This window comes from Mytilus californianus, unplaced genomic scaffold (genome assembly GCF_021869535.1).
Source record: "Mytilus californianus isolate M0D057914Y unplaced genomic scaffold, xbMytCali1.0.p SCAF_4, whole genome shotgun sequence".
NCBI classification, from domain to species: Eukaryota; Metazoa; Mollusca; class Bivalvia; order Mytilida; family Mytilidae; genus Mytilus; species Mytilus californianus.
This window is the reverse complement of record NW_026262690.1, coordinates 11,642,864-11,667,729: the sequence shown is the minus strand read 5'-3', so window position 1 is coordinate 11,667,729 and position 24,866 is coordinate 11,642,864. Positions and strand designations below refer to the sequence as shown.

General features: G+C 32.4%; 2 protein-coding genes and 1 long non-coding RNA gene across 5 annotated transcripts in view; 1 reads left to right on the top strand and 2 right to left on the bottom strand.

The window, feature by feature from the left end:
* Positions 1-3,784: 3,784 nt before the first annotated feature.
* Positions 3,785-24,564, bottom strand: LOC127737472 (uncharacterized). The gene is made up of 9 exons (XM_052248185.1): positions 24,296-24,564; positions 19,378-19,583; positions 17,719-17,915; positions 10,321-10,397; positions 9,623-9,662; positions 9,166-9,237; positions 8,182-8,315; positions 6,435-6,689; positions 3,785-5,400 (listed from the first exon to the last, which is right to left on the bottom strand). The coding sequence occupies exons 1-9, from the start codon at positions 24,420-24,422 to the stop codon at positions 4,724-4,726; spliced, it is 1,785 nt and encodes a 594-aa protein (XP_052104145.1). The 5' UTR covers positions 24,423-24,564; the 3' UTR covers positions 3,785-4,723.
* Positions 7,339-24,866, top strand: part of LOC127737471 (patatin-like phospholipase domain-containing protein 4) — a 40,942-nt gene continuing 23,414 nt past the window's right edge. The window contains exon 1 of the mRNA XM_052248182.1: positions 7,339-7,895. Within this exon, the coding sequence (XP_052104142.1) occupies positions 7,783-7,895 (113 nt within the window). The 5' untranslated portion in view covers positions 7,339-7,782. The remainder of the gene's footprint in view (positions 7,896-24,866) is intronic.
* Positions 15,317-17,165, bottom strand: LOC127737473 (uncharacterized). Of its 3 annotated transcripts, none has more exons than XR_007999561.1 (7): positions 17,121-17,165; positions 16,861-17,068; positions 16,767-16,818; positions 16,326-16,377; positions 16,014-16,221; positions 15,920-15,971; positions 15,317-15,661 (listed from the first exon to the last, which is right to left on the bottom strand). It is a non-coding gene; the product is annotated as an uncharacterized LOC127737473 (long non-coding RNA). The 3 variants fall into 3 exon arrangements; XR_007999562.1 differs by having other exon boundaries at positions 16,861-17,016; XR_007999563.1 differs by having other exon boundaries at positions 16,861-16,964.

Genomic DNA, 24,866 nt, shown 5'->3' with positions numbered 1-24,866 from the left:
ATATCACGCCCTAATCTTAGTCTAAAGTCCTATTATTATATGCATGCCCTTGGCTCTGTGAATAAATGTGAATTATCCAGATGTCTGTTTGGTTATTTATGTCTACGGTTCGTGAGCATTTATTTCACATTTAATTAAGGAAGCAGATATACAATGAGATCCTTGTGGAGTCAAAAAGAGGATTTCAGTTCATTTGAACATCTTATTCTACATTCATTTTTGTAGCAGAAACAGTAGGTATGAATGTTCAAGAATTAATAATATCAACTTTGGGCATCTCTGTATATTTCTCTCTTTGAATCTTTTTTTCTGTAATGGAAATTGTTGTCCATATTTTGCAGTGGTGTTTACTACCTATACTATCTATGACGTTGATTTTGACTTAAAGTGGTGGATATTCAAGTGCATGAACGCAGACAACAACAACATTAATGCAAGCTTTTTCAGTTGTAGCAAACACAAAACGCTTTCCAGGAGCATTTAATTTGTGATTTTCAATCTTCATTTAACTTTAGTATATAGGTTTAGATATACGAATTGTTAATGTAGTTTCCTACATCCGCACGACATTTGGTCTCTGATGAATAGTTGTTATATAAACGATGAAACCGCATCTTCTTATTTTTTATCATTTCAAAGGAAATTTCGAAATAATCAACCAGATTCATGAATTAAAAATCGGATGATTTTCATCAGCTTTTTCTTCTCTGTGCCAAGATTTGTAGAAAGAAGAAAAAGGAAGAAGATGCTGATAACATTATGACATTCATTCCAATTAAGTCTAGGTGTTGTACAACATTTCATAACGAGATGTAAAAAAATGTTAAGGACTTCTGTAATTATTGCCACAACCTTGAATATTCATCTTCCAAGAATGTGGAGTGTTTTTGTTCAATATCAACGTAAAAACCAATGTATGCATAACCAAAAAAATATCGTATAGGCTTTTTAAAGGGCAAGATAGAATATATAATTCATAATTATCAAAATTCGGATGTTCTTGGGCATTAGTGTATACTAAGTATAAGTAAATTAATAAAGTAGTCTTCAGTTTACGTGTACTGTTATTTTTGTAACATTCAACCGTCCCTAAATAAACAAGAGTGCACACGCTGAAATGTCTCGCCTGTTTTACTGACCATTGATTTTATGTTGAGTCTTAAAGATAAAGGTCTTACTACAAGTAACACATAAACTTCACATCCATGACAATGAGGTCAAGGTCAGATAAAAACTGTCACACAGACATGTACACCTTGCAATTATTCCATACACCAAATATAGTTGACCCTTTGCTTATGGCAATTGAAAAACAGACCAAAACACAAAAAATTTACGTTAACCAATGAACCATGAAAATGAGGTCAAGGTCAGATGATACTGGCTAGAGAGACATGCACGCCTTACAATCATTCCATATACCAATTAAAGTGGACCTATTCTACTAGTATTTGAAAAACAAACCAAAACACAAAACTTAACATTTACCAATGAACCATGACAATATGGTCAAGGTCAGATGACACCGGCTAGACAGACATGTACACCAGGGATGGGCACGATTACTGACAAATGTTTAAAGGATTTTGGTGCAATCGATTAATAATCGATTACTCTGATATGTGTATGTAATCGATTGATCGATTACTTTATCAAAAGTAATTACATTACTTTTCGATTACTGTCAATTACATGATACACAATAGTATAAAAAAATAACAAAGAAAGTTAAACACAAGTATGTTGTTCAACGTATTTATGGTGGAAATTTTGAACATTACAAAAACAACTTTTAAAATCAGAGTAATCGATTATTAATCAATTGCACAAACATCCTTTAAAATATTATGTTGACACTTGTTTTCTGGATGCATCCAGGTCTTCTACCTTCTGAAATATAAAGCTTTATACAAATAGTTTACGCCGCCGCCGCCGCCCGATAGTAATACTATGTCTCTCATACGACAATTCGTGTTTTATATTAAAAAAACCCCAAACAAAACAAACAAATATAGATTCGAAGTTAGATACCAAGTTCAGAATATGTTAATTGTCGGTCGGCGTTCTTGCACTTGCATATCCGCTACCTTAAGATATGTTTATTATTAAAAAAAAAGTCGTAGAAACATTGCAGTATGACAGAAGCAATGACCATGGTAAATGTGTTTAAAAATTCCCATTACAGAAAAAAGAGAAAACTATTTAATAAGGTCGAAGGGACATAACTAGTATCTGCATGTTGATGTTAGTCTCCAAAAACTGTTCTAAATTAAGCAACGGAAGATATAGTTTTAAGTTGGGGCATGATCAGTTGAGGAGGTCACTTGGACCTTATAGGCAATATTTTACGGACCACTGTTTTGCTCTAGTTTATTAAATGCATATTTAGAAATAATCCCTTTGTCTCCATTAAATTTGAGCAAAAACAAAAATCACTCAAAAAAACGAAAGACAAAAGACAAAAATAAAAAAAAAAACAAAACAAAACAAAAAGATAAACTGATTACTTCTATATTTATAACCAATTAACAGCGGGAAGTAATGTATTACTCCTTCCCATTACAAACACACACAAACAAACTGACAAAATAAAAACAGGCGTGTTCCCCGTTTTCTAACCTGGAACAGATATAAATCTTACCACTCTTTAACAAAATGCTGATTAATTTATCAGTTTACTGGAATTACCCTAGTTACTATTTCACTGATATATTGAGAGGTTGATGTTTATGTGAATATTTTACTATTTCTAATAAACTTTTGTAAATCATGGAGGACCGTTCCAGGAGCAATCATTCAGTTTTCAGGGTGCATTGAAATAACAGGGGTCATAGATTTCTTCCTTGAGCTCAGTTGGTAGAGCGGTGGATTACTATGCCAGGGGTTCCGGGATTGAATACCAGCTAGTACAGTTATGGATTTTGGAAGACAAATCATGCTGTCCGGTTACAAAATCGGCGCCCAACAAATTACACAACGGTTAGAAGAAATACCTAGCCAGGGGAAGTGATGAGGATATCGTCATTATAGTATAATGATTCTTGAGGTGGAGGAAGTGTCGCGGTGCTTCTCATTACCTAGTAGATACATAGTACATAGCAGCCGTTAGCTGCGCTAGTGGATTACTCCTTTAGCTCAGCTGGTAGAGCACATGCTTACTGTGTCAGGGGTTCCGGGATAGAATCCCAGCTGGTACAGTAATGAATTTTAGAAGGCAAATCCTGCTCCCCGGTAACACCTGTATTCATATATACATGTTTATAAATCCCATGTTTCCCTGTTTATATGTATAGGACTCGGAGGTGCAATGGGGACGCAGGCTGAAATGCGATGGTCTATATGACGCGTGTAGGTACTAGTAGTTTAAGTTCTACAGATGTGGAATTATAATGAGAATTGGATATTTAGTTGGTTAGTATATAATTTGCATTCATTATTATCCATAAAACAGTTATGGCATGTTGGTATCGATATTATATAGATATAAGAAGATGTGGTATGAGTGCCAATGAGACAACTCTCCATCCAAGTCACAACATGTATGTATATGGTTGAAACTACCACGATTTTCAGTCATTAATACTTGTTCTAAAGAAAAATAACCTTTGCACGTAGCAACTATAATAGTGGTCAATTCATGAACGATTGTATGATCGTTTAAAAAGTAAACTACAACGTTACAGTTATGACTGGAAATGCAACAGACGTTGGTATACTTGCCGTAATATTCAAATCAATAATGTACAATCCACCTTCAAGTGTCAAGTACTGGTATTTAACTATGAAAGTTTTCAACAAATTTATTAGTTAAATCAACATTGTTAAATTATTATCACAGAATAAACTATAGGGAATTTGAGCAAATGAACAACATTCAGTCATTCAAATATAAGCACAATAAAATAAATACTGCTAGACACTGCGTTTTGGCGTTTTTTGGTGGCCGTGTAAGTAATATAAACCTTTCTAAGCAGGTAAACAATGAACATTGCTCAACAATAAATATACATATTAGAGAAGAAGCATTTCATGAAAAGACCTATCTACTTTTTTTTTCTCAACACTACATGTAAAATATTAGGTTAAGGACGATCTTTACGATGTATTGATAATGCAGCTATTCCTGAATTTAAAACAAAAAACAAGTCATAAACGCATATCTTAGCTGGTACATAATATGAATAAAACGATTTTGTAGGCATACGATAATAACAAGACATACTAGAATATTCATTTTTTCCGGTGTCACTATTGTTCCTCAGCCATGAACATGCGCCGAAATTCAAAATGACCCTCCCCGTTTATCCGAATTTAGACACACTTATTGAATGGAAAAGATCTGACATCAGCACTAAATTCAGCAGTATTTTACAGTAGTGTGTTCTGTATCATTACATTATAATATATATAAAAACAAATTGTTGAAAATTCAGTTCTCTGTGCAAGTTATAAAATTGTTTCATTTTGTTTTTGTTATATTTCCAAGTTACAAAATAGGAAATATTTGTTTTGGGTGTTAAATAATTTGTTTCTTCTATTGCTAAGGTTTGTTTGTTTTATGTACAATAGAACCATTTATACATTTTCACTTCATGATATTTAAAGTGAAAATCTTCAGACTATACGATACGAAATCACAAAATTATTTTCCTATAAATAAGAATGAAATGATTAAAACTTAGTTGATTTCATATCATCGAGGTAAAAATGTGAAATATGTATACTACTCTGGCTCTAATTTAGCATTAGGAATGGTTAAAACATGTTTAACTTCAGTAGTCTCCTCTTTTTCTGTTATAAATGTCGTACTTTTCACTTGATTTTCTATATTATCACTAGTATTGACGTCATGTGTCTCTGCGATCGTGATGCTATTTCCGGAAATGCCTTTTACGACCTCGCGTACTTCCGTACTTTTTGGTTTAGCTTCACCAGTCACTTTCTGTCCTTCAAGACTGCTTTCGTTATTTTCCTCTGGTGAAACTGTTTGGTGTATTGCTGCTGATGCGCTTGTATCGCCATTCTCTACCTTATCATAGACAACTGCAGTTTCCTTTGGATCACTTGTAAGTTGAATAATTTTAACCGACATTTCCAAGTTTTTAGTTTGAGTATCTGATTGGTCAGTATCCTTGTTACATTTCTGTGTCATATCTTGAGCATGATCAGTAGTCTCTTCCGGTATAGGAGATTGAAGATTTTCTGTCTCATCTTTCACTGATAACTGTCCTACTGGCGTTGGAGGAGGTTGATTTATGATGGAAGAATCGTCCGGGATATTACGAGATTTCTTGTATTTCATTGTTGGTACAGACACGCCAGTCACACTTGGAAGAATGGTTTCTTTTTTCTGTGGAGGGGGAGATTTAAATCCTTTCAGCGTAACGATGACGCCTTTCCCTACAAAATAAACAGTTATTTTAGGTAAATAGTTTATTATAAAATTACATTCATAAAGTTTAACTGGTACTATTACTTTTTACATTAATATAAAAGTACGAAACTTATATAATTTCTATTTACTGACAATATTTAAACGTCATTTTACACCTTTAGATAAACTGAAATTTCATACAAACAATTTAAAAAAACATATTGCCTTAAATGTGTCTTAGTAAAATATGAAAAAAAAAAGAAAAAAAAAACTCATTAACTGTCAAAATTAAAATTCATGATGTATTATATATTTTTTATGAAGAAAAAAATCATTTAAACTGAAATAATTTACTTCAGACACAAAACACTATAGCATACATACAACAATATACAGTAAGCTTAATTAGAGGCTGTCAGTTATAATGAAATACAGTTTTGTTAAGCAATGCAAACATAAATTTTTTGGGTTTTTTTCATAATCACTACTTCCTTGATTTCTTCTTTCACACATCTGTCTGTGTGTTAGCTATTAAAATCTAATAATAAAATCGTAGAATTTAAACTTATCTAACATGAATGAGAACCAAAGAGACATTTTTTTTAAAAACCTTATTGTCAAGTACAATGTTCCTGATTTGAAACACCGAGGTTGGAAAAAACAGGTAATGGGACTGGTTTGAAACATTGAGGTTTGAATAAAGCGAGAATTTGACTGGTTTGAAACATTGAGGTTTGAATAAAGCGAGCATTTGACTGGTTTGAAACATCAAGGTTGGTATGTGACTGGTTTGAAATGACATTGATACAGAGTACAAAACTATGCATGAAGGCAATTATATTATGCATGTCGGATTTTCACACTATTAGAATTGATAGGAATGTGATATATTAGATATATTTTGCAATTGTAAGTTAGCAGCACACAGAACAATCAGTAAATATATAAATCAAGCGCAGTAAAAGCAAGGAGATATGAACAACCATTATGAGACATTCTAACTAATATATACATGAGGCATTAGGCAGCTAGCTAGCCTACCGAACTGTCACAATGATACCTGTTATAAACAACCCATTTTGCAAAAATATTAGTTTTTCAACCAAATTGTTGTTAACTGCAATATTTTCTTTGTTCTCACTTTCATCTTGCATTATATTTATGGAAGGACCGATGGAATCAACTCGTGCACTTCGGGGACGACCGCCAGAGGGCGTTGAGGAAGATAGTAACCTTTTAGAAGGCGCGGTTGCTGGTCTTTTTTGTTTTGTCTCTTTCTCGTCTGTTGTTTCGTCATCATCAGACCGAGGTGTATCTAAAATAAATATATGCTATTGTAATTTACTACAAACATAATACTATACCTTTATTGGTACATATTGTAATACATCTCAAATTCTTCATTCGAATTTACATCATTAGCTAGATATTTTAAATGTCAAAAATAATATTTATAATCATTAAATCGAATAATGCATTTCATAACTATTAAATCGAATAATGCATTTCCCGTGCAAATAGTGTAAATTCAATGAATATTAAAAAAACTAAATCGGTTAAGCACAATCAAACCATGGCTATTTTGTCTTTTCACATGAACATTTTAGTGTTAACCAGATTTGTTTAAAAACGGCTCTGTAGGAACGAAAACACATGGCAACCTCAAAATAGACAGGCATCTTGCTCTCATTATATATAACTATTATATATCTGTGTTAGTTTGCAATTCATATGTAGTATTTGATTTAGCACCGGGAAAACACTTTTGTGCACTAATAGCGATCTATTTTTAGTACAACGACCTTAACCTTTGATGTATTGGCCTAAAATCATTAGGGATTTTTCTCTAATAATATTTGACTATGTATCTAGGTAAGGTTGCAATCCAATGTTTAGCATTTGATTGAGCATCCGGAAAACACTTTATTGCAAAAATTTTGGTCTATTAGTAACTTCGACCTTGACCTTTGATGTGGGAACCTCAAGATCAGTAGGGGTCTACCTCTCTTTATATGTGACAATATTTGAAACTGAGGTTGCAATCTGATATAAAGTATTTGAGTAAGCATCCGGAAAGGAATTGACTGGCGGACTGACAGACAGACTGACGGATTGACTGACTGACAAACGGAACAAAACTTTATGTCCCGCTACTTGGTAGCGTGGGGTATAAATATGCAATGCAATTAAACACACTGACGTCATTCGTCTCACTCCTTCGGAAAATAAACAGTTAACCAGGAAGAAACTACAAACAACAACAAAACATTAGTCGATAAACAGGAAGATATTCCTTAACCTTGTGATGTCAGTTCAACCATACAAGACATGTATGTAATAAACAAACTAACTAACTCATATTCAGTATAAAATTCAACACAAAAGGATCATCGCTGAAATACATAGATATGTATAAACAACTTACTAATAGTCATAGCAAAACTGGTGCCGAATCACAGGAGGAAGATCCCAATGAGGAAGGTGATCTGTCAGCCGTCTGTCGGCTGCAAAATCCCTCATGGTTCGTAAATCTTATTTACAATTGCTTTGAAACAAAATAACTGGGTTTACTGTTTCAATAAAATGAATGAAATTAAATAAATAAAAGTCTACTGCTACTGGCTATAGCTTTAAAGTCGTATGATGGATTAGTAGTAGTCTGGGCACCTGGTCTCCGTTCGAATTGAGTTTGTATGATACAAATTGATGGTTTATTTGTGTCTTTTGACATTTGAACATCGGTAAACTGTATTTGTTAAACCCACCAACAAGCATCCGTCACGATTTGATAGAAATTGTATACTAACCAGGTGGGGCACCAGGTGATTCCTCGTTACGTAATCTAGACATTGCTGGGCCACTCATAAAACATTCAAGTGGATTACTACGAGGCATGTACACACCATACACATTGAAACTCTTCACATCCATTAAACGGGCCCTGTAATATTTGTAATAATACATTCAAGTGGATTACTTTGGGGCATATACACATTAAACATTTAAGCTTTTCACACTGTCACACGCGTTCTGTAATTTTACTGCTTAAAAAAAAATACTGATGATGTCATTGCTGTGTCATTTTGTTGGGCTTCTGTCACACTTATATCAAGCATCTGCTTTCATTCATAATGAAGATTCTCATTTTGTTTACTACTGTTCCTCTTTTTGTTAAGTAGTTTTGTGTATGTGTGTGCTGTTTAGTGCTAACATACAGATTGCAATACAACTAGAATTCTGTATACAAATCTAACTGCTCTTACCGTGTACCCTTCTGTAGTATGAGCTGTATGTATATGGGTTTTGATACTCAGTCATGTGTACTTGTGATTTAATACTCCATTATGTTTTTTTTATTTGATACTTAGTTATAGAAAAAGGTAAAATGACAAAAATACCGAACTCCAATGAAATTTCAAAACGGAAAATCCCTTATCAAATGGCCAAATCAAAAGCTCAAACACATGAAACGAATGGAAAACAATTGTCATATTCCTGACTTACTTTTTATCCGTAAAAGGAGTTCCTATGGGGAATTGCATTGTCTATATTTACAGAAGTACAACCTATAGCTTAACCAAAGATAAGCAACGCTTGAATATCCATGAAGTAGATATCCTAACAATGCTCTTCTAGAGGAATTATGATTAAGTGGATCAAGTTTTTATTTTGGTCGTATTACTCTTTGACATGTACGTTACTATCGACTAGTTTTAGATATGTTTATCTTATATATTGATCATACAATATCTAGAATATTTATTAATTTTTCATTGTTTATAAAAAAATACCTGTTATATCTTGCACCGGTCAAGAAGGCATGGTTAGATTCTCCTTCAACAGATAAACTTATAGTAGATGGTCTAAAAATAGAAAACAAATATACATGCATTTATACATTCAAACAAATACAAATAACTAAACCACAATTAAATGAAAAAAAATGGTAATCTATAAGTTCTTTTTGTTTGTGTAATTAGGGCTCTTCGATATATTTCCATTTCCATCTAGACCATTTGTCGTAAATATAAAACACACAATAAAAAACACGTAGTCTAGTTTCCACGGTCATATGGTTTATGCAGATACCTAAACAATATCACGCGACACTTACTTTCTACTCAAAGTCTGACTTCAATGGTTTTAGACAGATACAAAAAAGATATCGCGTGATACTTACTCACATCTCAAAGTTTGGCTTCTATAGTTTTAGACAGATGTACCTGAATAATATCAAGTGATACTTACTCTCTGCTCAAAGTCTGGTTTCCATGGTTTCCACATGGTACTGTAACAAAAATTATACCTTTTTAATTGTCGCCTTAAACAAAAATACAGATTTTCTTAAAATTTTCTATACAAAGACTACAAGCTTGGCTCTTGTTGTATTGTGAAAATAATGACTTGAAAAATGTTGTACTATAGATATATATATATATATATATATGATAAGTACTTCTAAACAAGTGACAACTCTACGACAGAGCCATCGATTGGATCACCAGTAAAGGTGATCCACGGCTGAAAACACATATTATATTCATAATTACTCTAAATATCAGCACAACAATGTTAAATAATATAAATAAATATAGTTTCTATCATATTAAACGAATTTTATTCCAGAAACAGGCACACAAATCGGTAATTTGAATTCTACTTACTCAATCGAGTATTTAGAAAGGTTTCAATAGTCTGAATTTTACTATTTGAAGTATATAGTTCATTAACAATGAAACTGTTCGCTGTTTTTGTATTTCTATTTTATCTCGGTGATCCACTATACAGTTGTGTTGGGAAACGAATGAAACAGTTAAATTCCATATCATAATAATATACAAGTTCCCTTGGTTAATATCTCGTCATCATTAAATCGATCACTTTAAGCATGTTTTATCGGCAAGAGGCTTCACCAGTTTTCCTGAAATTACCTCTAAACAACTTACGTTTGATCGGAACATCTCGTCTTTTCTGGTAGGCATTTATAGGTGCTGAATTACATCTTTGTCGAGCCCTTAGTAATCTGTAAAAAAATGTTCAAAATGCACTGTTTTAAGCTGATAAATTTGAGTTGGTCTGTTTGATATGGTTTATATTTTGTTAGTTTTTTATTTGATTTATATATATTATATTTTATAAATATTATATAAATTGATTTATAATTTTTAACTATTTGATAATATAATAAATCAATTTATATATTGATATTTTTTTTTATAATTTTATGATTTCGTTCGTTGTAAAATATTCAGTTCTTGTTTTCTATAACAAATGATGAAAAAACAATTTTTATATATTAAATATTTTAAAGTATATATTCTAACACAATTTTCAACCAAAAAAATTGAAACTGATTCGCTGAAATTAGTTGTACACAAAATTTTTAAACATATTTATATAACTTGACAAAAACACAAATTCAGAAAAAAATTGACTTCAGCTTCGCACAAATCCTACGAAGCGAAAATTTCACCGTAGGCAGTATAACATAAAGTTTAATAATCGTGAACTTTTAAGGTGGAATATAAAGATGACTTATCAGAAGTATTTAAACGGTACTATAAGCATATACAATGTAGTTGACAAATGACTCTCATATCTGTACTAAGTCTCTTTTTGTTGTGGGGATGTATAAGTACCCGCCCACGTCTACTCTGTGTTTTTGTTAGATGTATATCAATTTTTATCCATATGATGAGTTAAGCCTTTTTCAACTGATATTTATAGTTTGTTCTTATGTTGTACTGTTACACCAATGTCCCAGGTTAGGGGGAGGGTTGAGCGCTCACAAACATGTTTAACCCCGCCACATACTTTATGCGCCTGTCCCAAGTCATTTTTCGTAAATTGTTTTGTAATAAATTAGGCAGTTAGTTTTCTCAATTCAATTGTTTCATATTTTTCATGTCGGAGCCATTTATAGCCGACCCGATGATACGGTATGTGTTTTTCTCATTGTTGAAGGCCGTACGGTTGCCAAGATTTGCTTACATCCACTTCATTTGAACTTTGGTGGATAGTTGTCTCATTGGCAATCATACCACATCTCCCTATTTTTATATTTTATAATTCACAAAAATCAATAAATTACATTTGTGGGGACCTCATTCTCAAATCCATATCGTCAAATTGTAATTAACTTGGGGAGAATAAAATAACTTGTTTAATAGGAGTAACAGACGGAAAAACTTTGGGCGAAATGAAGAAAACAATTCGTAAACAGTTCCGCCGAATCCTGTGTCTAGACTCCAATGGATTGATGTCGTGTAAAATTTGCATGTTAAGTGCCAAAAACTAAGTCTATTTATCAGTAAAATACGGATTTTTTTTTAAGTCCGAACCTTTTTCTTAGATAATACTTCCTGATCTTGGAAAAGCTAATGTCAATTTGAAAGTTTCATAACAATCCATAGAGATTGAACAAAGGTATGGATGTCTAAAAATATAATTCCACACTGTATGTAAATTTGAACTGCCAAAAAAAAACCCGTCCATTTATTAGTAAAATACGGAAAATGAGAAAAGAATTTTCTCAAAATTTTACTCTGTATACTGACTTTTGATCATACAAAACCTTCATAGCAAGTTTCATAATCAATTCCTTCTACATTCTAAAATTTGTTCAAATTTGAATTATTTACTACCCCCAAAGGCAGTATAAAACAGTGTTACATTTTTAGTTTTTCTCCCTCAATAAATGGCGGCGTTAGAATGCCAGCAACGAATAATATTTGCACTGTTTCTGAATTAAAAGCGAACCTGGTCCAATAATGGGTTCACTACTGATAGAGAATGGCAGTTTATGCATTACTTAATTTGTTATGAGAGTTAAAAACTGGATAAAATTAAAAACGTTTAATGGTCAAATTAGACTTGTATGCATGGCTTAAAAAGGTCATGCTTCTGAATTAAAAGCAAACTTGGTCCAATAATGGGTTCTGTGTTGATAGGGAATGGCAGTTTATGCATTACGGAATTTGTTTTGAGGTTAAACTGTCCACACAATTGGTAAATCAAAGTGCTTGTAAGCACTGGAGGATAAAGATTGCTTTAATTTATCAGTTGGAAGTAAAATTAAATATTGCATTGTATAAAGCATTGGTTGTAGTTGATTCAACTACAATTCTGGACAAAGGAAGATAACTCCAATTTTTAAAGATGACTTTAACGATGACATCATTGATATTTTTAGAACAGATATTAGATTCCTGCACCTTGCTAAAGTTGTGTAATTTTCTTGACAAGTATAACATCATTTTGTGACTTGAATATCTGAGCATATATTTTATTGATAAATTTATGGAAATGTTCATGGATAGGATGTATAGAATGTTATGATCAATGCACTATATTTTGTGTATCTCAAAGGCAGTGATAAACCTTGGAAGATTTAGATATCAAGCCAGTAACATAGGGTTCTGATTGCATTTCATGCAATCTTTACCCCAAAAAAGGGTAAATGGCCTGATAACACATGAATGCATCGCAGCTGAAAATCTTAATGGAACAAAACATATTTTTTTCTGAACAATTTTAGCCTTGAAATAATTATGTTTGAAAGTTGTATGAGGATTTGTTGTTTAAGTCTGCCAAAACTTTTTTTTTTATCTTTGTAAACAATTTTGAAACGAATAAAAGAAATCTATGGACATAAGAATATACAATTCAAATGTTAACTGTAGAAAAGGATGAATAAGAAGTTACAGTGACATAATACAGAAGAATGAATCAACACCGAACCTCCACCTTATAAAAGACTTAAGTAGATATTCTTGAAGTGACAAATAATCTATCATTATGTTTTCCAAATTAAACATTGTGTGACTTTAAAGGAGTATCTTAACAATAAATAACACTACAATCAAGAAAGTAGACAAATAAGTGGACATAAAATATTACTACGAGCATGAATATTGGAAGTCATCGATTGGTGACAATCAATATAACATATATATCTATAAAATGCAATTGTAATAAATACTTAGAGTAGAATACATCCTGATTGTTATAAAATAAGGTACTATTTATATCATAAAAAACTGTACCGAAGAATATAAAGGATTAGTTCCCAGTTGGAAATCTAGTGAACGAAAACAAAAGATAATTCGCTCTTCTTATCGGAAGGAGTCAAGAAAGTCAATAATAAAACAATGCCGGTGACGATACTGATCAAAAGTTATTTCTTAATAATAATTGTACATTTTAAAGAAATTATTTGTTAAACTGTGTTATTAGAAATATACATGCAATACACAATGTTTTATGTTCAGTATTTATCGAGATAATAACATTAGAAGCTTGTGAAACTGAAATCTAAAAATGTTAATCTTTGCTGTATATTGATAAAAAAAAATGGAAAAAATCATGTACATACAAAATCTAAATATCTTTCGGGTCGCCAATTTTCGGAGTGTTGCACAAAGTCCTTCGCATGTTACAATTTTCTAAATATACTTATTATTCACACTAAGTTTTCGAGTACACCGGTCTGCTCTTGTCACATGTACATTCAATATAGAAATATGGTCTTTTCGTTAATATAACAACTTAACAGTCTGTCTGTGCCGGTTAAAAAATTAAAGATAACTATTCTTATAAAGTAGGTATCTTTCTACTATTTTTTATACAATTTTAAGAAAAGGTCGTCTCGGTTTTTGTACATGTATTTGCGGTCTTTTCGATCTATTCATATTCAATGTTTACATCGGGATAAGGTCCGTTTGAATTTGATTGGTAAATTAATTTCAAAAGTGTTAATCTTTGCTGCATATCAATCGATTCCTTTGGATTTTTTTCTCTTATCTAGCTGCATATATATACGGATAATTAGCATGTTCCAGAGAGGTATGCAGCCAGTAGAAAAATAAATTGAAGTTGATACTCCAGGAATTTATTCGCATAACAACATTTTAAACCAATTTTACATCAAGCTTCTATAGCCTGCTGTACTCGTCGTTTGCTATCTAAGGATGGAAATGATAACATTAAATGGAAGTTTTGTTTTTATTTCAACATATTTCTATTTTAAATATTTACCAAAACGTTTCCCGTGAATTCATAATTGATAGCGTCCTTGCTAAAACGGGACAAACATTGAGAAGATCTGCTTTTCATTGTTTACAGGGAGGGCAATATTTTGTCATTAGATTTCCCACTGTTCCATGTGTAAGGTTTCAATTAATCTTAAAAAGGCTATAAAAGTAGTTAATAAATTTGACAGAAACAATCAAAGATCTACAAAAAAACATATACACATTATGAAGGATCTGAACAGTTGATTGCATAGGTACGGATCCAAAATATGGTCACTTTGGCCTATCCCGTTCCAACAATTCTGGCGACCAATATTGTCTATACATAGACATTATCTTTTAAGTCATTCACTCAGATCAAATCGAAAACAACTTAAATAATTTTTTTTTTCTGTTTTCAGTAGAATTTAACACCTTTTCAATTATCCAGAAATTTCCCATACATATAGTTTTCTATAAATAACACATTGCTGACTTATAGATATCTTTTTAGTTTCGCTTGAAGTCTGGTATCTCATTACATCTTTTTCACAGGAGGAAGTTGGTTTTCACAGGAGGAAGTTGGTGGTTTTTAAGTTTGTTCTTTGTATTTTTGGATAGATTATATATTTTTAACATTAAAATATTACTAAAGAAATTTAAAAATCATGCATCCATTATCCATTTGACAATAAATATAAATGTGAATATATGTGTATGCATAATAACCATGCTTGATTTATACAGAAGGGTCGTAAATAACGTTATCATGCATATTCGTGCAAGAAGCTTTCACCAACATATTGTCTGTCTGACACAAATCGCTGGCATGCTTAGTCGTTTTGTAACGTCAGATGTATTCTGTGACGCCATCGATAAGCTTTACCATTTCATTTGCATGTGCATTATGTGCGTTCTATATTCCTTAAACAATGAATTATTTTACTTACAGGTTACCTGAAAATCATATAGATATTATTAAATGCCATTTTTTGTAGTTACAAGCCTTCAAAATAGTTGTCCAACAATATGCGTAATATTTTATAGCTAATTATTATATATAATAGCTAATTTCTAAAACATTTTTGTCGTCTACCTTACAATAATTCTGTTTCTAACTTATATCTAAACAACTTATAAATATTGATTTAGGTTTCATGTCTTCTCTTTTTTTTTTAAATAATCGATGTAATAAACATTGTCAATATAAGTTAGTTCAAACCAACGTTAACTATCGATGTGATAACCATTGTCAATTCAAGTCAGAACAAACCACCTGCAAACTTTCGATGTGATAACCATTGTCAATTATAGTCAGAACAAACTACCTGTAAACTTTCGATGTTATAACCATTGTCAATTCAAGTCAGGACAAACCACCTGCAAACTTTCGATGTGATAACTAATGTCAATTATAGTCAGAACAAACTACCTGTAAACTTTTGATGTGATAACTAATGTCAATTATAGTCAGAACAAACCACCTGTAATCTTTCGAAGTGATACCATTGGCATTCAAGTAAGGAAAAACCACCGTTAAACTTTCGATGTGATAACCATTGTCAATTCAAGTCAGGACAAACCACCTGTAAACTTTCGATGTGTCAATTCAAGTCAGAACAAACCACCTGTAAACTTTCGATGTGATAACCATTGTCAATTCAAGTCAGGACAAACCACCTGTAAACTTTCGATGTGATAACCATTGTCAATTCAAGTCAGGACAAACCACCTGTAAACTTTTGATGTGATAACCATTGTCAATTCAAGTCAGGACAAACCACCTGTAAACTTTTGATGTGATAACCATTGTCAATTATAGTCAGAACAAACCACCTGTAAACTTCTGATGTGATACCCATTGTCAATTCAAGTCAGAACAAACCACCTGTAAACTTTCGATGTGATAACCATTGTCAATTCAAGTCAGGGCAAACCACCTGTAAACTTTCGATGTGATAACCATTGTCAATTCAAGTCAGAACAAACCACCTGTAAACTTTCGATGTCTTCTCTTTTTTTTTAAATAATCGATGTAATAAACATTGTCAATATAAGTTAGTTCAAACCAACGTTAACTATCGATGTGATAACCATTGTCAATTCAAGTCAGAACAAACCACCTGCAAACTTTCGATGTGATAACCATTGTCAATTATAGTCAGAACAAACTACCTGTAAACTTTCGATGTTATAACCATTGTCAATTCAAGTCAGGACAAACCACCTGCAAACTTTCGATGTGATAACTAATGTCAATTATAGTCAGAACAAACTACCTGTAAACTTTTGATGTGATAACTAATGTCAATTATAGTCAGAACAAACCACCTGTAATCTTTCGAAGTGATACCATTGGCATTCAAGTAAGGAAAAACCACCGTTAAACTTTCGATGTGATAACCATTGTCAATTCAAGTCAGGACAAACCACCTGTAAACTTTCGATGTGTCAATTCAAGTCAGAACAAACCACCTGTAAACTTTCGATGTGATAACCATTGTCAATTCAAGTCAGGACAAACCACCTGTAAACTTTCGATGTGATAACCATTGTCAATTCAAGTCAGGACAAACCACCTGTAAACTTTTGATGTGATAACCATTGTCAATTCAAGTCAGGACAAACCACCTGTAAACTTTTGATGTGATAACCATTGTCAATTATAGTCAGAACAAACCACCTGTAAACTTCTGATGTGATACCCATTGTCAATTCAAGTCAGAACAAACCACCTGTAAACTTTCGATGTGATAACCATTGTCAATTCAAGTCAGGGCAAACCACCTGTAAACTTTCGATGTGATAACCATTGTCAATTCAAGTCAGAACAAACCACCTGTAAACTTTCGATGTGATAACCATTGTTAATCTATAAGTTATGTGATAAACACCATAAACAGCAATCATTATTTCCATAACTTCTTTGTAGGTATCATTACTCGATAATGTAAATCTTGATAGGATAATATGGAAAAAGGCCATGGGATACCGCATTCACAGAGAGGTATAACTGCATATGCAGGTGTTACTGTAATGTGTTACATATAAATGAAATAATCAAAGTGGAAAATAAATCATTAACTATTAAAGATAACTTGCTCTGCATGAAAGTCTTAATTATTACCCAAAGTTAATTGTTAACTGTAAATATCTTCCTACTTTTAATTAAATTGTCTAACTCAATACATTACTTGCTATAGTTTATATTAATGGGACCATACATACGTAAATGCAAATTAAATGGAGAGTTATCAATACCAATAAAATCTTCAAAGTATTTTTTCGCAAAAATAAAACAAAGGAAAAATGTAAGTTGTATATTCGACTCACGTTGTTCTCGTTGGTCTCCCGAGTATCGGCATGGGGTCGGTAGAGGATACAACCGGAAGATCTGTTGCTGATAAATACTGATGTGGTATAGTTTGTCTATAGTAGAGTGATCCGCCTCGTTTTGGCGTATTAGAAAGTCTACCAGATGGCGTTGGAGTAACTGCTCTTGATCCCGTAAAGCTGGAATCATTGTCATGCTAGAAATAATAGAAGATAGAAATAAAGAAGTTATTTTCCGATTGAAATATTGACTGCTGAGTAATAAGATAAAAGCAAGTCTGCTGGTGTTGCCTTTTTAATAACCCCTTTTAAGATCCTGAAATGTCTGAATCTATTTTGAATACGAGAGAGCATACCAAAACTATAAAGGTAGCACACCATGTTCAGTTAATGTACCATTTGTCCAATTATTAAATTACAAAAATGAAGAGTGACATCACTTGGAAACCGCCTGAACATCATATTAGCTTTTTAAAAACGGAAATCAAGGCCCAAATGGACAACAATATACGCTACAATCAAAAGTTGTTGCCTTTTCAAAAGACCATGAAAAGGCTGAAGCTGCACAAATTAATTAAAGAATAAAAAATCAAATAATTTCATTTACAAATAGTATCGGTATTCAGAATCATAATCTTTATGTACTAAATTATCTATCAAAGTTTGACTCATAACAAGAACAGACATTTATGTGACAAATCCATAGTCTGAATAAAAATCGATTTACAAGATATGCGTTCTTAAACGAACAACCTGAATAACTTTACACCTGCTGCACTGAAACTTTCGCCTACTTTTACCTATATAACGGACAGTTTTCAATGTCAGAATGCTTGGACAAAAGACCCTTCAAATGCTGTTGTGGGTCATAAAGTTAAATTGTAAATATATGAAGTCTGATATATTGACCGTTTTTATTTGTTTATATTGATGTATGTTGAATGTTTTATCAAAAGCAAGTGTCGAGTATGTTATGAAGTTATTTGCCTTAGTTTAAATCTTTTGTAGTTTTATTGACGATAGTCCGTTCAATATTAGTATCAATAGGTAATAAGAGATGTTTAAAACAATGTCAATCATATTTTCAAATCAAAGTCACAATAGGTTCGAAGTATTATATAGTGGGTATAGTATTCGTACCAGCTGTGATGTAAAAGTTAAAGGAAATGTAATCAAACAAAAACTGTCAAACAACTGTGTAATATAACTGTTGTTATGTATAGAACGCCAGAAACAGCGACAAACTATATATTAAGTCATGTAGCTCCTAACGCTGCTACGTATTTATACAAACCAGGAATCACTTTCCTAAAAAGATCTAAAATTGATCGTTAGTATACTGAATTGTGTAAGACTTACGATCAATTTTAGTCGTAAGTTTTTTTTTGTGAAACTCTTTCCTGGCTTTCAAATGTTTATGTTTGAAGGTCCCTGATTAATGTAAACCCTGAAATTCGCTTTAGACGCACAAAATTTATAAAGCATTATTTTCATTATCAACAAAAGAACACTCAGCAACGTTGGAAACCTAATGAGCGTCGTCACTATTACACTATCTAATCCTTTTCTGGCACTGCACTGGTCTTGCGGTCATAAAAATTACGAGTATGATTAACGTACCCCGATTCAGAATTCAACCAACCAATGCATTGAACTTACCTTACAAGGACTAAGCAGTCTGTTTATATACAAAGGATTTTCGCCACTGTGGCTAACTTCTCTGTTTGCCTCAGCTACCCATCCTGGAGAACCATATCTCTCGACAAAATCCTCGTCTGTCTGTCGCTCGACAGAATCTTTGATCTGCTGGTGATGTTGGTCGTCTTTATTAAATGAGTAGGGACTAAGTGGGTGTTTTTTGATGCCTAGAAAAAATAATCAAAATGTTTGTAGATTAAAGTAAAAATGGATTCATTCCACCATGTTATTTATGTTAAAGACAAAGAAAAGTCAATACCCGATTTTTTAATGCACTATTGGTACATAAATTAAATGTACAATCAACGGAAAATACCTTGATGTCAACGGAAAATACCTTGATGTCTACGGACAATACCTTGATGTCTACGGACAATACCTTGATGTCTACGGAAAATACTTTGATGTCTACGGAAAATACCTTGATGTCAACGGAAAATACCTTGATGTCTACGGACAATACCTTGATGTCTACGGACAATACCTTGATGTCTACGGAAAATACCTTGATGTCAACGGAAAATACCTTGATGTCAACGGAAAATACCTTGATGTCTACGGACAATACCTTGATGTCTACGGAAAATACCTTGATGTCTACGGAAAATACCTTGATGTCAACGGAAAATACCTTGATGTCAACGGAAAATACCTTGATGTCAACGGAAAATACCTTGATGTCAATGGAAAATACCTTGATGTCAACGGAAAATACCTTGATGTCTACGGAAAATACCTTGATGTCTACGGAAAATACCTTGATGTCTACGGAAAATACCTTGATGTCTACGGAAAATACCTTGATGTCAACGGAAAATACCTTGATGTCTACGGAAAATACCTTGATGTCTACGGACAATACCTTGATGTCTACGGACAATACCTTGATGTCTACGGACAATACCTTGATGTCAACGGACAATACCTTGATGTCAACGGAAAATACCTTGATGTCAACGGAAAATACCTTGATGTCTACGGAAAATACCTTGATGTCTACGGACAATACCTTGATGTCTACGGAAAATACCCTGATGTCTACGGACAATACCTTGATGTCTACGGACAATACCTTGATGTCTACGGAAAATACCTTGATGTCTACGGAAAATACCTTGATGTCTACTTAGTATTAATGCAGTTTTAATGTTTGCAGATCATGAGAAAAAGAGTATACTTTCATGTTTAGGTATATTACAATCGGTTAACGCTAGATACATAGGCATTTTAATTTCACTTCAATGTCACGAATAAATGTATTCTTGTGGAATAGATTTTCGATTTGCTTTTAGCGACGACTAAAAGATTACCATAAATCAACGTTGTAAGTGATTTAAATCGACAAGCACTGTCATTATGTCGATCACATATTCGATTTCAAATGCAAAAAAAATATTATTATATAATACGCTGATTTATTTTGACCGAATGAATAGGATGAAGTATGTATGCTTTAAAATTGTGTAGTTTTTCAAGTCTTTCTTTGTTCTTGGGTAATTCTTTTATGTTGAGACTTGACAACAGGGTAACACCTTTAAACATAACGATGTTGAGTATCTTACATTACAATTCCTTACAAGAACAAACAGAAAACTTTCCAGATGAGGTCATATTTATGAAATCAATTAAAAAGAATAATCTATAATGAAATGATTTTTTTCAGTATTTATTGTAATTTTAAAAACATACATTCATATCTGGGACTATTACACTAACCATAATATATAAGTCCTAGTTTATATGAAGGATGAAGGATGAAATTTCAAAACAAGTCTAATAGAAATGCAAACCATATTTTTATATTAGGCCAGTAGGTTTACTTAAAATAACAAGGAAGTTAAACTGCAATATGACCTTCAAAATTATTAAGAAAACACGAAGCAAAATTTCTGTGTTGTTTTACTAGAAAATGGTAATTTTCCCTTTACATAAGAATTGAATGCTTCTTTTTGTAATTTCTTTGGAATGTAAAAACTTTGACCGAAGCCCATGTTGTTAGAAGCTTTCTGTGCATTTATGATAAAAAGTGCGCATGGTCAACGCTATTAAAGCAATTATTTTTATTATACCAAAGCGTTATATTCTTATATTAACATTTTAATGCTAGAACCATGAGTTAAATCAAGTTTTTTTTTAGTTTCGTTTTAAATGTTCCTACGCATTGTTTTAAACTTGCCATGGAGAACAACCATCTCACAACCTGCACAATAATTGAAATACACAGATGACACCCTGTTTTCGATATGAATTTGTACGGTCGTATATTATGTTTGACTGTATCAGTAAAGGGTGGTTGCTAGTAGCAACCACCCTTTACAAGCTTAGTCTTATCTTTTTGTGGGAAAACGCTTTTTGTTTTCTGTGTACAAGAATTTCTGAACCGTAGCCTAATTGTTATGAGTACGAGATATATAAACAAACAAATCATTATTTTTTTCAGTATAAAATACAAATGATGACATCGTTTGTATTTTATTAATTGCGATTAATTTACCTCCCGCCGAAACACCTTTCACATTTTATTATCAGTGTTATTACACTCAAAAACAATTATCAATATGCTATCAGAGGTGGTTTAAAAATATTAATTTAAAATACAGAAATCTGTTATCGGTTCTAGTCAAATACACAAACAAGTCTTCAATTGTAAACCCGTGTAAATGAAGTTATTATATTAGATCTATAATCTTGATTTTGTCTGGCTTCTAATCTGTCATTAAACGTTAATCTCTCATTAATCCAGGTGACTGACATCATCTTAATAAGGATCAGTAAGCTGTGAAATAGTGGTGTAGGTAAATTACAATATCTTACGTATCTTGAAATCTGACGGTGCAAATTAAACTGGAATATTGAAGGACAATCGTTAATATTATTATTAATTTCAAAGGCACTGAATAAAGACTCAACAGGATTTATCTCTAGAATTTCTGGCACACAAACAAGAAGCATATATATTTAGAATTGATTGTAACGGTTCCTAAACTGAAGTATAGGTCTTCCATACTCCAGGTTTTCAAATCATCAAATGGGTAGCTTGAGTGTAGAACAAATGGTTATCCAGCTGACAGAAATGTCTGTTTGGCTTTAAAGTACACGAATTCAGGGGCGGATCCCGGATTTTAGGTTAGGGGGACGCAAACTTAAATTTTCTTGAGGTAAAATTATCGAAATATTCTTTATTAAGCTGAGGACAACCCATGCTTTGCAAATTTTAGGGGGGCGCACGACCGCCACGCCCCCGCCTGAATCCGCCTCTGCACGAATTAACGTTATATATATGGAGGTTGTTTTATTGTTGGGGAAAATGCCGCTCTCTTTCCACGTCACATATTAGTTTATCTCGGAAAAAAGTTCAGACTGTGTTTCGCCAATGTATTGTAGTGAAAGTTAAAACTATACAAAATTGTCTAGATCTTTCTATTCTTGTAGTAGTTGAAAACTAATGTTAACTACCACCCAACAATGATTAATAAACATAAGTGAAATTGTCTGACTAAATATCATACTATAACAACATATTTCCTGGTTTCAACTGAATTACCTCGTTATAGGTATAGGGTTGGTGATTATAAGGAAGCTATTAAACAAAGTGTTCCTAGTGGTAAAGTTCAAGTCATCCATTCGCATTTTTTACGGATGCCATCATAATTTGTTCACCGTTATGGAATATTTGTGTCATAAATGACCGTTGATATGTCCTTATATTGTCGTAGCTACAATTCCGTCTATTTTTCCCCGATTGTGATTTTCACCAAATGCGACTAATTACCGAATTTGTGCTTGCTATGATCAAAACAACAATATCTCTGTATGGAACGGTATAAAACATTTTCATCAAATTTAAAGAAGGTTAAATCCTAAATAAATAGTATAAATTAGAATATGAAATCCTGACTTCATGTACAATAGTATATTATTCTCTAATGAATAATAATAAGTTAGCTAATACAAGTTTTTAATTTTATTTCAAATTTATATTTCTGTTATTGTTCAGTAATAATAAAAATACTAATAGTGGTATTCCTTTTTACATGCAGCTCTATTCAATTCTTTAATACTTTAAGCAAATAATGCTCATCAGTACAATGACATGTAAAATATATATGCAAATACATAACTGATAAATAAACACAAGTCATAATACATAACTGATAAATAAACACAAGTCATAATACATAAATGATAAATGAATACATCAGAGAATATTGATTGATTGTTGGTTGCTTAACGTCCAGTGGCAAATATGTCATGCATGTTCAGGACGAGAACAAATTAACAATAAATACAATAGGTAGTTCCTATAACAATAAATACAATAGGTAGTTCCTATAACAGAGGCCGTCCGGGATGAAGGTCGGGGAAATTCGGACTACCACGGGAAGATGAGGGTATATTGGATAGGGACAGAAATTTTGCCTTACAACAGGCCACCTGCGGACCCCATCAGAGAAGAATAATGATCTGTATTATCAGTAATAGTATATATACAAGGAAATGTGGTATGATTGCAAATGAGACAACTAGCAGCTATGGGTCTATAGCTAGTCGAGACGATCAAGCAAGAAGTGCCGAATAAAATTCACTAAATGATATCATAACAAATTTCTTCCTGGCAATGTGTGACATCTTTACAAACTATTATGGAGATAAAACGAAATATGAAATAACAAAACCACCTATTATGTCCAGTTATTCATGATAGTATATACAACTCTGCAGTTGCATAAAAATGTTTATCTTGTATCTTAGTTTAATTTTACAGTTATTTACAATGATACTCTTTTTTTTACACAGGTTAAGTTATTGTGATTCTGTTTTACTCAATCAATACTTGACACAAAAGTAGCTATGTTCTTGCAGTGTAAAATAATCTTACCTCTTAGACCTCCGTGAGGTCGTCTGCCATTGGAAAGAACCTCATTCACATTGTCTGAAAAATTCAGGTCCAACAATTTTAAACGAGGTCGTTTTCCATTTTGCGATCGAGGGCTCTTGTTTGTCATAACTTTTCATACATCCCTCCAAAAATAATTTTCAGAAATTAAATTTAAATATTCCAACTGCACATATCAAACAGTTAAATTAAATCAATAATATCGGCCATCTTGTTACACCTGGTTGTCAGGGGAAATAGATTTTAAGGTCATAAGGTAAACTTTAAGTTAGACATTTAAATTACATAGAATAAATATTGATACATTAAAATTTACATAATAAAGAATTATATTGATGTTCAATTGATTGAATTACTAAAGTTAATCCGTCACCCGGTAGAATGTGACTAGGTTATCCAATAACCGATATCTAGTTGCAAAAATAGTATATTCACAGTTAGCTCATCGAAATTACAGGGCAAAGTGTGTGCTGTATCAAACTCTTGTCCGTCAAACGTTAGGTATGTTAATTGTCCGTATAAAACTCGACAGAGTGACAAGGAGGTCATTATA